This window comes from Danio rerio, chromosome 6 (assembly GCF_049306965.1).
Source record: "Danio rerio strain Tuebingen ecotype United States chromosome 6, GRCz12tu, whole genome shotgun sequence".
In the NCBI taxonomy this organism is placed as follows: domain Eukaryota; kingdom Metazoa; phylum Chordata; class Actinopteri; order Cypriniformes; family Danionidae; genus Danio; species Danio rerio.
Genome location: NC_133181.1, coordinates 4,240,001 through 4,254,717, shown reverse-complemented (window position 1 = coordinate 4,254,717; position 14,717 = coordinate 4,240,001). Strand labels below are relative to the sequence as shown.

General features: G+C 39.0%; 1 protein-coding gene across 9 annotated transcripts in view; it reads right to left on the bottom strand.

Moving 5' to 3' along the window:
• Window positions 1-262: 262 nt before the first annotated feature.
• The window catches only part of faah (fatty acid amide hydrolase), a 29,061-nt gene continuing 14,606 nt past the window's right edge, over window positions 263-14,717 (bottom strand). Inside the window, exons 5-16 of one of the 9 annotated variants that reach the window (XM_073953214.1) lie at window positions 14,227-14,433; window positions 13,738-13,778; window positions 13,532-13,656; window positions 11,392-11,517; window positions 10,668-10,765; window positions 10,423-10,522; window positions 9,703-9,746; window positions 9,349-9,388; window positions 8,126-8,234; window positions 6,977-7,122; window positions 3,500-5,525; window positions 263-1,046 (exon numbers count right to left, since the gene is read on the bottom strand). In XM_073953214.1, the coding sequence (XP_073809315.1) occupies window positions 5,391-5,525; window positions 6,977-7,122; window positions 8,126-8,234; window positions 9,349-9,388; window positions 9,703-9,746; window positions 10,423-10,522; window positions 10,668-10,765; window positions 11,392-11,517; window positions 13,532-13,656; window positions 13,738-13,778; window positions 14,227-14,433 (1,171 nt within the window). In that variant the 3' untranslated portion in view covers window positions 263-1,046; window positions 3,500-5,390. 9 annotated transcript variants of the gene reach the window in all.

Here is a 14,717-nt window from a genome sequence, read left to right as displayed (position 1 = left end):
CAGTGAAACAGCAAAGAGAACAATAAAATGAGAGGAAATCAAAGCATGAGTTTCCATCCCTGATGATTCATGTAAATGAAGACTGTAAGAACAGAACAGACTAATATTTACATTACACTGGAGCTGATGGAGCGTCACGTGTCATTAAGTCCAGTCAAAGCCACTGCAAATAAAGCCATCATTCAGGGCAGAGGAAACGAGAAGTGCTCATCTCACAACCACAACCAAACCAATAGATGATTTCCAGCCAAGCGGTGATGTACGGCTCCGATTCATTTCAGTTTAATGAATTTGTGAGGCATTAAATTACACAAAATGATTCAGAGGTAGACATACATTCATATTTAAGTCTTGATGAAGACATCTAGCTTCTACACCGAGTGCAAATATTCAAGTTTCATTAAAACTTTGCGAAGAATGATTGAGATGTTAGTCGTTAATGATGTAGGCTGTAATTGTAGTACCGTTAGCTTCATCAAACGTTATTGCAACATATAAATCCTGATTTTAAATAGGTTTTTTTTATCTGCCACTATACGCTTATTTCACGCAGGCGCCATTTTAACGGATCAAAGCGAGGCTGCGATGGGAAGAAACCCGGAAATATAGGACCTGCACTGTAAACATTGCAGCAACATGCTGTGGACTACAAACCTCCAGCTGTTGCCGAGATTTTAAAATGCAGAAATGGTGTAAACATCACTTTAATATTATTCAGTAAGTTTAATTTAAACAAATAAAAGCAAATTAGGCATTAAACATCATGGTAATCTCTGTAGGAGTAATATGCTCAAGTGTCCTCCAAAACTTCAGTTCTTGGCACCAGTTAAAGGGTCACGAAACACCAAAACACATGTTTTGAGCTGTTGACAGTCGTATATGTGTCCCACACTGCTAAAAACACTATTAGGACACCTATATTTCACTAAAAAGTGTAAATTGGTTGTTTTTGCGTTATTTCAAGCAAATTCGTACTTCCGGTTTGAAACGAATTTTTGAAGCTGCGTCACGGTCATGACATAATAGCGTGTATTCCAGCATGTAGACTGGACGTCTGAGCCAGAGTGTGTCTTATTACGTCTTACAGTGTGTTGCATTAATGCATGAGTAAGGCTTGGTTCAAACCAATCAGTGCGCTCTATTGTGCAACTTCATTAATATTCATTACTGTCACAGTGTTTAGACGACAGAGACGCCACGTTGTGTTGGCAAAACAAGCGTGAAGTGTTGCTTTTATAGTTTGCTGCAGTTAAGTTTTGTTTTCATTTTCTCTCTGTGAGAGCGCAGCTGGAGTCATGTGTGGATTAACAGTGTACGCGACGCTCGACAACAATAACTTACGTGTCTAAGGAGGATTATTGTTTACCTGAGAGCTGTTCTCATCTGCAAATGCTGAGATCCGGATTCGCTTGTAGTCTCCTCTAAATAAAGACGCGGCTCTAGTTGCTGGTGATTGTCCTGTCTCTACAGATTTGGTAAGTGAGCGACCAGTGCTCTTTGTTTGTTCAGTTTTTTCGTATCGAAAAAACTTTTGCACAGAGTGTAAACATGTTAGCACTACAACCAAACTTTAACCTCGTGTAGGATTTTCACCGCATTTTGTGAGCGGAATAACACACGCGGCTTTCTGACGCTACCTGCTGTGTGCATCTAAGTTTCCAGGAAATGCAGAGGGTTTTTTTCTTTCATTCGCCGTGCGGTATCAAACATTGCATGAAAATACGGGCTTAGAGCAGTTCCTCGAATCAAATATCTCATTTGTGGTGAGGAACATGAATGAATTCCCTGAATCAAAGAGCCAAACTGCAGTTAAAGTCCACCATTTAATAATTTGGCAAATAATTTGACTACAGATGTCCATGTAAACACAGTCACATTGTCCTCTGTGGTTGTGTGTGTTTTGACTCTGAAATTCAGCGCGCCCAAATAGACACTCCCACACCAAGCCTCTTTTCTTCCTCCGACACTCCCCCCTAAACAGAGCTGGACACGCCCACTTTTCTGACTTTTTCCAAAGTAGAGGTGTGAAAACACCCTGCTGAAACGAGGGGGTTTCATGGCCCTTTAAACACCGTGGGGACGCTTTCCTGCTTCAGCCTATATAACCCGGTGAGTGATAAAACACTGCAGTCCTCTGCAGCACACCCTCGTGTTTTCTGTAATAGTGTTATCCCGGTACTGAAGTTTTAAAACCGGCTAACATTGAAGCGCCGCTGAGCGCAGATGACTCGACTGATCTTCGCGGCTGCTTTGCGCTCCAGTCTCCGTGTATCTGTGTTTGCACTCAGTTTTCCACTCTTCACCCAGTGCAAACACAGATACACAAAGACTGGAGCGCGAAGCAGCCGTGAAGATGTTCACTGCTTGTCTGTGTTTATGCTCAGTAAACAGCGGTGGGTGAACTGATGACCTTCTCGGCCAATCACAAGCATTTCTGTTGAACACGTGAACACAATGGCAAATCAGTGCTGTTTTAAAGGGCCATGAAACCCCCTCGTTTCAGCAGGGTGTTTTCACACCTCTACTTTGGAAAAAGTCAGAAAAGTGGGCGTGTCCAGCTCTGTTTAGGGGGGAGTGTCAGAGGAAGAAAAGAGGCTTGGTGTGGGAGTGTCTATTTGGGCGCGCTGAAATTCAGAGTCAAAACACACACCCAACAGGGGAGAAAGTGACTGTGTTTACATGGACATCTGTAGTCGAATTATTTGCCAAATTACTAAATGGTGGACTTTAACTGCAGTTTGGCTCTTTCATTCAGGGAATTCATTAATGTCCCTCCCGACAAACGAGATATTTGATTGGAGGAACTGCTCTAAGCGTGTATTTTTCATGCAATGTCTGATACCGCACGGCGAATGAGAGAAAAAAAAACTCAGCATTTCCCGGAAACTTAGATCCACTCGGCAGGTAGTGTCAGAAAGCCGCGTGTGTTATTCCGCTCACAAAATCCAACACGAGGTTATAGTTTGGTTGTAACTGTTAGTGCTAACTATTGCACTCGGTGCAATAGTTTGTTTGATACGAATAAAATACGAACTGAATAAACAAAGAGCACTGGTCGCTCACTTACCAAATCTGTAGAGACAGATTCACCAGCAACTAGAGCCGCGTCTTTATGAAGAGAAGACTACAAGCGAATCCAGATCTTTTTTTTGTTTGCAGATGAGAACAGCTCTCAGGTAAACAATAATCCTCCTTAGACACGTAAGTTATTGTTGTCGAGCGTCGCGTACACTGTTAATCCACACGTGAGTCTGAGCTCTTACAGAGAGAAAATGAAAACGAAACTTAACTGCAGCAAACTATAAAAGCAACACTTCACGCTTGTTTTGCCAACACAACGTGGCGTCTCTGTCGTCTAAACACTGTGACAGTAATGAATATTAATGAAGTTGCACAATTGAGCGCGCTGATTGGTTTGAACCAAGCCTTACTCATGCATTAATGCAGCACACTGTAAGACGTAATAAGGCACACTCTGGCACAGACGTCCAGTCTGCACGCTGGAATACACAATATTATGTCATGACCGTGACGCAGCTTCAAAAATTCGTTTCAAACCGGAAGTACGAATTTGCTTGAAATAACGCAAAAACAACCAATTTACACTTTTTAGTGAAATATAGGTGTCCTAATAGTGTTTTGAGCAGTGTGGGACACATATACGACTGTCAACAGCTCAAAACATGTGTTTTGGTGTTTCGTGACCCTTTAAGAAAGCCATCAACAGTGCCTTAAATGTTGGCGGGAAACTGACGTTTTTTCTTTGAATTCAGTATCGTGACGAGTCTAATATAGTGAAAGAATCAGTTCATCAACTCGAGTTTGATAAATGGCATCTAAAACGTGTGTTTGGGAAAGAAAACGCAAGCTAACTAGTGCCATTTTCCTTAACTTAGCTGAAAATGAATTCTGAAATCCCTTTTTACTTTCACCATTCATTCAGAACGGACCTTCGGCTCACTCGGAAGGTGGTGGAATATTACATTTGTGTCACTTTATCTTCGCTGAGAAGATATACAGCCAGGATCACAACGTTCCTATGCAACTCCCAACAATACTTCCGGGTTTCTTCCCACCGTAGCCTCTACTTCGCTTTTAAAAATGGCACGTGAAATCAGTCTATAGACCTTTTTCATGGCTGCTGTATGGAGGGCGCCATAGCGACCAGCGTCTTCCGGTCGAATGCTAAAAACTTCCGTTTACAGCGTTTACAACTGGTAATTTGCGCTCCGAAAAATGGGTTTCAATAACGTTTTTAATATATTACAGAGTGTTTTTGTGACACACAACTTAGAAATGTGTCTGTGAAAGCTGTTATAATCTGTCACATGTGGTTCAAGCGCGTCAGAAATACGAGAAAAACTTTCTCCTAGTTCACGTGTCTGCCGTCAGAAATACAGTGTGTGTGTGCGTTCCCGGCTCTTTAACACACACACACACACACACAGAGAGAGAGAGAGAGCAAACCAGAGTACTGGCATGAAACTTAACAGGTATGAAAGTCGTGCAATTTACAAAAATGAGCAATAAAAGTCTGTTATTGATCCTCTGCTGCTGATTTTCTGTTCATTCTAATCGCGAGCCGTTTGTGTTTTATTTCGTGTGTTGTTTTCACCACGGTTTGTGTTTTTCTGTCATTTCGAAATGACACTAGCCTATATTTTCACTTTGTCTCAGTTATTAAATCAGTGTGTCATTGGCACATGTACAGGCTACGTGTGTGTGTGTCAGACATTTAGGTGAATAATATTTGTTTGGGCTGATTATATATTTGAAATAAAGAGAAAATGTTGACTTTAGCGATGACGAGGCTTCATTTAAACTGCAGAAGATGCCGTCTGACGAGGGGAAAACGCCTCACAGCAGCTGTTTTCCATCCTATTAGATCGCATTTCTTTAAATGATCAGTCCAGGAGATGCTGCTGATGGACAACAGTATTAGTTCAAAGAGGATAAAAGCAGGTAAAATAGATTAAAACTATCGTTTCAAAGCTGTCCAAATGTGACTGTTTACACGCATCAGCTGCCGACCGGAAGTTCTTTGCATTCTCCTTGCGCATACACGCAAAGCATACTGGGTAATTTTGCGTTCCAAGAAAAAGGTCTATAGTTAAATCAGGCTACACACACAGTCGTACACACACAGTAATTTCTGCATATTAATCTAAGATAGAAAAAAAAGAACTCACACTTGCAGGGACACTCGTTTGTAAACATGATTAAAAAGTTATTACACTCTTGTTACAATTATGACGATTACTAAAATCTGATCTGTAGGATGCTGAGGCTGTGGATGTTTCTGTCCTCAGAGTCAGTGTCGTCTGCTCATAATAGCTCGCCTGGACTGAACTGTTAGCAGCAGCAAACGATGACAGCAGGATTGTGATTGATTAATGTTTCCTGGTGAGTTTGTTTTTGGCTGTGAGCTGTTCAACTTCCCTCATGAAGCGCAGACACATTTCATCCTGCCACGGCAGAGACACACACTGAACCGCCACCGGGAGACCAACGCCACCCTTTACTGCCTGAAACACACACACACACACTCATACATGAGTACACAAACACACATGCATACACATATGCACTCACATACATGCATGCACAAACACACACACATTGACGGACAAGCATGCACGCACAAACATGCATAGACAAGCACACAAAAATGAACATGGACACATGTAGACACATGCGTGCACACAACTTATCCATGTGTGTATGGACTAACACAGATGCACACACACACACACACACATACATGCATGGAAAGTTTAGTGCTTGTGTATATCTTCCATATATATAAATATATATAATCAGTGTAAAAGAGATGGGGTGCGGCTGGAAAGGCATCCGCTGCGTAAAAACGCGCTTGATAAGTTGCCGGTTCATTCCGCTGTGGCGACCCCGGATTAAAAAAGGGACTAAGCCGAGAGGAAAATGAATGAATGAATGAATATATAACCAGGAACAAATGTCTCCTTAATATGACAATAAAATAATAAATAATGTCAAATATGACTCAACATGTTGCACACAAGTGCATTCTACATCACTAGGAGGGATTTGTCCCAAACACACACGTCTGCTGCTTGCTGTGTGCTTTTTTGACTATGCTGCCTCCTAGTGGTAACTCAGGACAATAATTTAACCAAAAAAAAATTTTTTTTTAAGAAAAACAAGGTGAATTATTACAAAAAGGATTTGACAAGACTTCTTCTTTTTTTTGTTACATTTTTCCCCCATGAACAACCTCCCTCCCCTTTAAAAAAACAAATAAATAAATAAACAAATAATAAAAAATAGAAATAAATAAAAAAGAAATAATAATAATAGTGACAAAAAAATAAATAAATTAATACTAAATTAAATAAAACATTTACATAGTCACAGAGTTTTGATAGTACAATAAGAAAGTATTTAACAGTAATGTTTGCCTATTGAGTTTGATTGCATTATCCTTATAAGCATAGAGCTCTATAAGTTGTAGTTTGGAGGAAGTGTTGGGCCTTTTTCAAAGTATGAGATCATTGGATTCCATACTGTATAAAAACGTTTAGTAGATCCTCTAAGAGAGATTTCCAATCAAGCTATATTCTTCTCCGAGCCATTAGACATGAGAAGGCAACCAAAATTACTTGAACTATGTGAACATCACTAACCTGATTTCACCAAGTAGGACATGCTCCTTGATTATCACCTCTGTTTATCCTGGAACAGCACTCCAATCAGAATGAAGGTCTATGTTTACTGTTTATATTAAGTTTTGGTTTACGATTAGGTCACTTCTACGTAATTGTTATCCAGCTGTTATTCCCCTCTGATTTTGGGAATTATTTACAGTTATGGTTGGGTTTAGGGGTAGGGAATAGGTGTGGATTATGTTTTCCAACAAAATGATGTTCCAGGATCAACATAAATGTTAATCCAGGATTGCTTCGTACTTGGCAAAATCATGACATGCGCGTAAACACACCTGTTGGAAGAGTTTGTCCCACGGGTCACCATGTGCTCCAGTATACTGGCGGAGCTGAGCCTCGTCGTCCTCCGTCACCGCAGACACACACACCACACCGGCGGGGAAGTTCAGCAGGTTGTAGAGGGTGGTGTAACTGAGAGCACCTGCAAGAGCACAGCAACACTTTACTCTGTGTTTACTGAATATTCACTCTTTTACTTTTCTTTGGCTTAGTCCCACTTTTATTAGAAGTCGCCACAGCGGAATGAACTGCCAACTATTTCGGCATTTTTTATACAGCAGATGTCCTTTCAGCCGCAAAACAGTACTGGGAAACACCAATATTATATATATTTTTAATAAAAGTCATTAAATAAGACTGGCTAAAAGAAGTAGCTCACCCAAAAATGAAAGTTCTGTCATCATTTACTCACTCTTCACTGTTTGACTTCAAAAAAATCAAAGAAATCCAAATTTTTTTTTAAGTTTTAAGTTTTAAAGTTTAATTATACAGTTATTTTTTATTTTATTAAGAAAATCTCCTCTTTACATTACATTTTTAATGACATTTATAGAGTTTTTGTATTATATTAACAAGATTTTATTAATTTATTTGCAGCTGGAAGGGCATCCGCTACATAAAACATGTGCTGGATAAGTTGGCGGTACATTCCGCTGTGGCGACCCCAGATTAATAAAGGGACTAAGCCGAAAACAAAATGAATAAATATTAATTAATATTAATTTGTTATTGGTTAATATTTTAATTTGTATTATGTCTCACATGTGATTGTGAAAACAAGGATTCTTTTACAAGATGCAAAAATACTTGAGTTCTTTCACGTTTTATTCTTGTATTTGGCCTTGGGTAATGAAAACAGACACAAAAATTCAAATAAATTAATATATATATATAATAAATTAATTTAATTAATTAAATTAAATAAGGGAAAATATGTAATAAAATAAATTAAATAAAAAAACATTAAATTAATTAATTAATTAATTAATTAATTAAATTAATAAATAGTTACCACTAGTAAAGTTGTATTGGCACAGCAATCAATGACTGATCAACAAATTAAATGTATTTTAGTACAAATATGCTGCTGAACCCAGGTTTACAGAACAAAGTCCATGTAAATAAATATAAGATAAGACCCGTACTGTTAAGACGGCCACAGTAGTGGAAATTGAAGGCTGGTCCGAGAATGGGACACAACAAAACATCCACATCCAGTCTCCTCCACTCCGCTATCACCTCCTGGATGTATTCCTACAGGTGAGAAAACACAAAATGAAATACGAATCATTTTAATATGCAAGATATGCCAGGAAACGATACTGTCACAATAACATGCTGGAACACATACAGTAATAATATAATCAGCAATAGGTTATTATTATTAGGCTTGCACTGTGTGAATGTTTCCCAGAGATGGGCTGCGGCTGGAAGGGCATCCTCTGCGTAAAAATGTGCTGGATAAGTTGGCGGTTCATTCCGCTGTGGCGACCCCGGATTAATAAAGGGACTAAGCCGACAAGAAAATGAATGAATGAATGTTATTATTATTAGGTTTGCACTAAATAGGGGGACACGGTGACACAGTGTGCAGCACTAACGCCTCACAGCAAGAAGGTTGCTGGGTCAGTTGGCATTTCTTTGTGGAGTTTGCATGTTCTCCCCGTGTTGGCGTGGGTTTCCTCCAGGTGCTCCGGTTTCCCCCACAGTCCAAACACATGCGATATAGGGGAATTGGGTGAGCTAAATTGTCCATGGAGTATATGTGTATGTCCTGGTCCTCCAGGTTGGGGTTGGGGGATAAGCGTTGGGCTAACAAGCCACCTCAAAAAAAAATAGATCTTACAAAACATCAATATGGTGTGGCTAAATATAAACTTTGATATAAATGGTCCTGAGAGTAAGTAAGTATGCACTAAATATGCTGAAGATAGAGTGAAGTGTGTTTCTGCGAGCTGTCTAAAACATTGCTAATAAGTCCTACTGTATATCGCTCTCATATAAGGATATGAGAGTGTGGCTTTTGCTCTCAAAAACGAATGAAAATTAACAAAATATGTTCATACTGTAATTTTGCGCAGGGTTCACAAAGAAAAACAAACATACAGAAACATTCCTCGTTATGTCTACAGTTTAGGGCAGGGGTGGCCAACCCTGTTCCTGGAGAGCCACCTTCCTGCAGATTTCAGTTGCTACCCATATCAAACACACCTGAACCAAACAATTAGGACCTGAACACCACGTGATAAAAAAAAAAGCAAACTACTTTCTGAAATCTGCAGGAAGGTGGGTCTGCAGGAACAAGGTTGGCCACCCCTGGTCTAGGGCAACTCTTAAAGTTGCTTAAACTCTTATAATAAAGCATTACCTCAACATTTGCATGCTGCCTCCATAATTCAGCTACAGACCTTGAAAAGAAATGCCATTATAAAAAACAGTTGAAGCAAAATTGCTTATAAACTCTTTTTTATTCTCACACAAAGCAATCAGTTGACTTTAGAAGACTAAATATTAATAATATTTGCATATTAACAAGGCTTAAGAGGCAGAGAAGTGGTAGTAGGCATCGATCTTCTTGTAAATAAAATCATAATTTTAACCAACGTTATGCAAATAAACTGAAATGAAATAAATGCAGCTTACGGTGATGCCCATAACAAATTTTCTGTCAAGGACAATAAAGTTTACTACTACTACTACTACTACTACTACTACTACTTACCCAAGTCCACAGGTGCCGTGCAAGCTTGCAGAAATCCTTGGAAACTGAAAAACACAAAAGTAATGACCAATGAAAAGCACACTATATTGAATGCATAAATCCAGAGAACTATTCACAAAACATTGCAAGGTTAAAAGTAGCTCCTGACTTGATGATTTAGGATAAACTCTAAAATAAGAGATGTCAATTCAATACAATTAATGGGTGATTTAATCAATAATATACATAATTCGCAGCTGTATTATTTCTAGAAACAAGCAAATAAAATAAGTCTCTTTTTTAATTCTTGACATTAAAATAAGATCCAAATCCCAGCAATTTTGAGTCCCGCCGTGCTGTGACACAGCAGTGTGGTTTCCCTGACAACTGATATTGATTGACAGGTGCCATAAAGAAAACCTACTTCGAATGGGCGGGGAAAACCAGCTCATTTGCATTTAAAGGTACATACGCAAAACAGCTAGAATTCCATCTGACCCGAATATTTACATTTTCAACATTAAACGATGATGAACAAAACTTTAGAGACACATTCTGGAGACACAAAAGACTAATTTTACATCTTATAAAATGGGTCAAATAAGTGCCCTTAAAGAGAAAACACTGTGCTAAAAACTAACTTGTTGCTATTTGGGAGAACTCTTATGAATAAACTAAAATGTTTTGTGAATTCAAGTTTAAATTGAGACATAATAAAACTGCTGTAATCGCAGAACTCACAAAAGGCTTGATCAGAAATGAAAGCATCTTCCTGATGAAGCGTGGAGAGCCCAATGTTACAGGCTGAGAGCAGAGACAGGGGTCAAGGGGGCCAGCCTTCCTGAAATCACAAACACACACGCACGCACACACACACACACACACACACACACACACACACACAATAAACAACATTATAAACAAGTCTTACGAATAATCACTATCATTAAGAGCGATGTTTTAAGATCAAAACCCTGGTCACTTACAGATGACTGAAGAGGGTTTCACCTCCATCACCCAAGATTCCCCTGAGAGCCAATTCATGGAAGATATTATAGAGCCGCAGTGGTTGGAAAGGAACAAACTAAAATGTAAAAACAACAGACTAGCTTTTTAAGTCTCAGATTATAATGGTTGTTTAGTGTATTGAGATAGTGTTTATTTGCAGATCAAACCTGTAACCAGCCTGGTGTAAGGGGTGGTTCTTTTTTCTCAAAAAGTCGGCCTTTTTGCAATTATACGTCTCATTTTTTATTTAATTATGACATTTAAATACTACATTTTAGTGACATTTTAAACACTACTCTGAATTAGCTTATTGCATGGTCATTATAGCCTTACTTTTTGACTATTTTAGCCAAATTAGTATTCAAATCAATTGTAATATGAACCACTTCTGGTGCTTCACCCCTTTTTATATGTTCATAGAAAAGTTAGTAATAAGCACTTATACACAAGTGTTTATGTGTATAAAGCATCTGTTTTGTGAGAAGTGCTTCTCATATGATATGTGAACAACCCGTACGGTGTTACTGTGACATTTCCTCGAGCGAGAATCACTTTCTGTCGTACACCACACCAACCAAAAGGGTACCATTGGTACTATTGATTCAGCCAAAAAAACTTTTACTGTTCATTAAAATTTGCATTTATAATTATGTTTTTATTACTGGTTTACATATCCACTGTTAACATAGTCAATTTGTGTACCGTGTGTCCCGCTCTCTCCAGCAGCTCCTTGGTCTCCCTGACGGCCCGAGCCATGCTTGGAGACGGCTGCAGGTAACCGTCTGTCTCATAATAACCAATCCTCAGGGGCTTTGAGCTCTCATACACCTGTTAATGCATCAGAGAGATAAGATCATCATCGAATACAGGCATATGACTTATGTTATAGTTAGCATTTGAAATGAACTTAATGGCCAATTTGGTGTGTAAATCTTTAAAGAGCAGGTCATGTGGTATTTAAAGAAGTCCTAATATTGTGTTGGGAACAGGTTCAAATTCATCTAAGTTCTGAAAATATTGTAATTTTCTCAAAATTTATATTTATTATTATAATAATTTTGTTATTAATTTGATATGGTTTGTTTGAATGGATTCGGGGCTTGTGAATAGGCAAAATAATCTGCAATGGGCAAGCAAAGCAATCTTATGTCAAAACGAAAAACAAGATTGGCATATTATATAGCTTGTATGAGGGAAAAGCACACTTAATTTTGCCATATTTTTCCTTAAAACAAGACAATATTTTGAGCTTGTATCGAAATTTGCTTCTTGATTTAACCCTTTTGTGCTGTTGTGGGTGTTTTCATCCAGTCTGTGCTGATTTTGAGTATTATTTGGCCACAAATAATACCCAAATAAATTGGTGTTTAAGCAAATGGAATGATTTTTGGCTACAAATCTTATTTTGACTCATATTTTGGAAAAATGCTTTGAAAAAAATCTCAACAATACACTTAAACTTTCTACCCTTTGGTTATGTTGTCTGTTGTTTTTGCCCCATTGACTTTCAATATAATGTGTCAGGGTTCTGCCACTCCAGTCTTGTAAATTCTTGTTTTGGTGGTAGAGTCCAGACACAAGTTCTGTCTTGTTTTGTATGTTGTGCTCGGCTCCAGTTTTTGATTAAAGATTATTCATTTAATTCGCAACAATTGGGAATAACTCATTTATTCATTTTCATGTCGGCTTGGTCCCTTTATTAATCTGGGGTCACCACAGCGGAATGAACCGCCAACTTATCCTGCAAGTTTTTATGCAGCGGATGCCCTTCCAGCCGTAACCCATCTCTGGGAATCATCCACACACACATTCACACTCATACACTACGGACAATTTAGCGTACCCAATTCACCTGTACCGCATGTCTTTGGACTGTAGGGGAAACCGGAACACCCGGAGGAAACCCACATGAAGGCAGGGAGAACATGCAAACTCCACACAGAAACGCCAACTGAGCCGAGGTTCGAACCAGCGACCTTCTTGCTGTGAGGCGACAGCACTACCTACTGCGCCACTGCCTTTCCCATTGGGAATAACATTAATAACAATTGAATAACATTAATAACTGCAACAGTCCATAACTATTTGCAGCTTCAAAATTGAATATTTTTGACAACATTCCAAATAAAGCTTCCCAAAAAAAAATGTATGTACTGCTAAACAGTGAGAACGAGCAGACAGGCCATCAGTTGCACAAACATTGACATTCTGAACCTAGCGTAAAGTCAATGAGTTTAAAGAATCGAAAGTCTCTCCTAAGTTGACCTCCATGCAAAATATCCACTTGTTCTCACTCCAGACATCTCAGATGATAATAATTTATATCACAGGACGGGATGTTCTTTTCCCACATTCTCAATTTCATGGCAGCAATCCAAAAATATATATCTGATCTCTAAACAGGCAGTAGTTCACTTCACGAAGATACAAAGTGGCGTCAATGAGTTGCAAAAAACGTGCTTTTCTCACTTTTTCCAAGTCCAAATATCAAAACATTCCTAAATCAAGAAGCATTTTACAAGACAAGTATAACATTTTGTCTTGTAAACAGAAATAAGATGTCCAAATTAAGTGAGTTTTTTCCTTAAACAAGCTGCCAATGGGCTAAGCAACATAATCTCATTTTCGTTATGTAATTAGTTTGTTTTGCTACCCTATTTGCAGATTATTTAGCTTGTTTTAAATGAAAAACTCACTTAATTTTAATTTATTATTTCTGAAAACCATGCAATATTAAATGTCTAAAAAAATACTTCTTTATTGAAGGATTTTTTTTATATATTTGGACTAGAAACAAGACTGTAATAATAAAGGTTATGCACGGTTATAGTTAATACAGAACCTCTTGGTTGAATGGTAATGGAGGGATGGTGGGGTCCAAGCTGAACATGTCCTGACAGAGTAGCGCCCTCATGCACAGTGCCAAGCTCTCGACGTCTCGTGCCAAAGGCCCAATAGAGGACAAAACTGCAAATCAGCACAACAAAACACTGATTCTGTCTGGTGCAGCGTAATACTAGAACAGCAGGATTACAAACATGATCTTACCTGACTTTTGGCCTTTCACACAAGTGTCAATTCCTCGTGTACTAAACAAAGAAGAGGTTTTAAAATTAGTATTCATTCATTTATTCATTTTCCTTCGACTTAGTCCCTTATTTATTAAGGGTCACCACAGTGGAATGAACTGCCAACTATTCCGGCATATCTTTTACTCAGCGGGAGCACTTCTAGCTGCAACCCAGTACTGGGAAACATGCATACACACTCATTCACACACACACTCATACACTACGGCCAATTTTGTTTACCCAATTTACCTGTTTGGACTGTGGGGGAAACCGGAGCACCCAGAGGAAGCTCACGCCAACACAGGGAGAACATGCAAACTTCATACAGAAACACCAACTGGCCCAGTTGAGACTCGAACCAGTAATGCTCTTGCTGTGAGGCCACAGTGCTAACCACTAAGCTACCCTTACTTCAAAAACAAGCTTTCTTCTCCAAATACAAATGTTGTCAATATTGCATACACACCTTAGCCTTCTAGCTGTCGGCTTGAACCCACAGATCCCACAGAAGGCTGATGGGATACGAATGCTCCCACCAATATCAGTGCCCAGGCCCAGAATGGAGCCTCCTCCTCCAATCAGAGCTCCTTCCCCTCCGGATGAGCCGCCGGATGTCTTTTGGAGGTTATAGGGGTTTAAGGTTTGTCCAAAAATGGGGTTACCGCAGTCATAACTACAGCAGATACACAAAACAGAGGATTTGGGTTGGGTACAGTAGACCAATATTGCAAGGTGCACACCACAAGGATCTGTAACATCCAGTCAGGATTATAGCTGACTAGCTTAGCCCCTAACCTGATTTTAACAAGTAGGACATGTTCCTGGATTGACATCTATATTGATCTGGGAACAACATTGCAATCAGCCAATCAGATTTAAAGGATATGTTTACAGTTTATGTTAAGTTTAGGATTGCGGTTAGGTTTATGCACTTCTACATGACTGTATTCCTCTCTG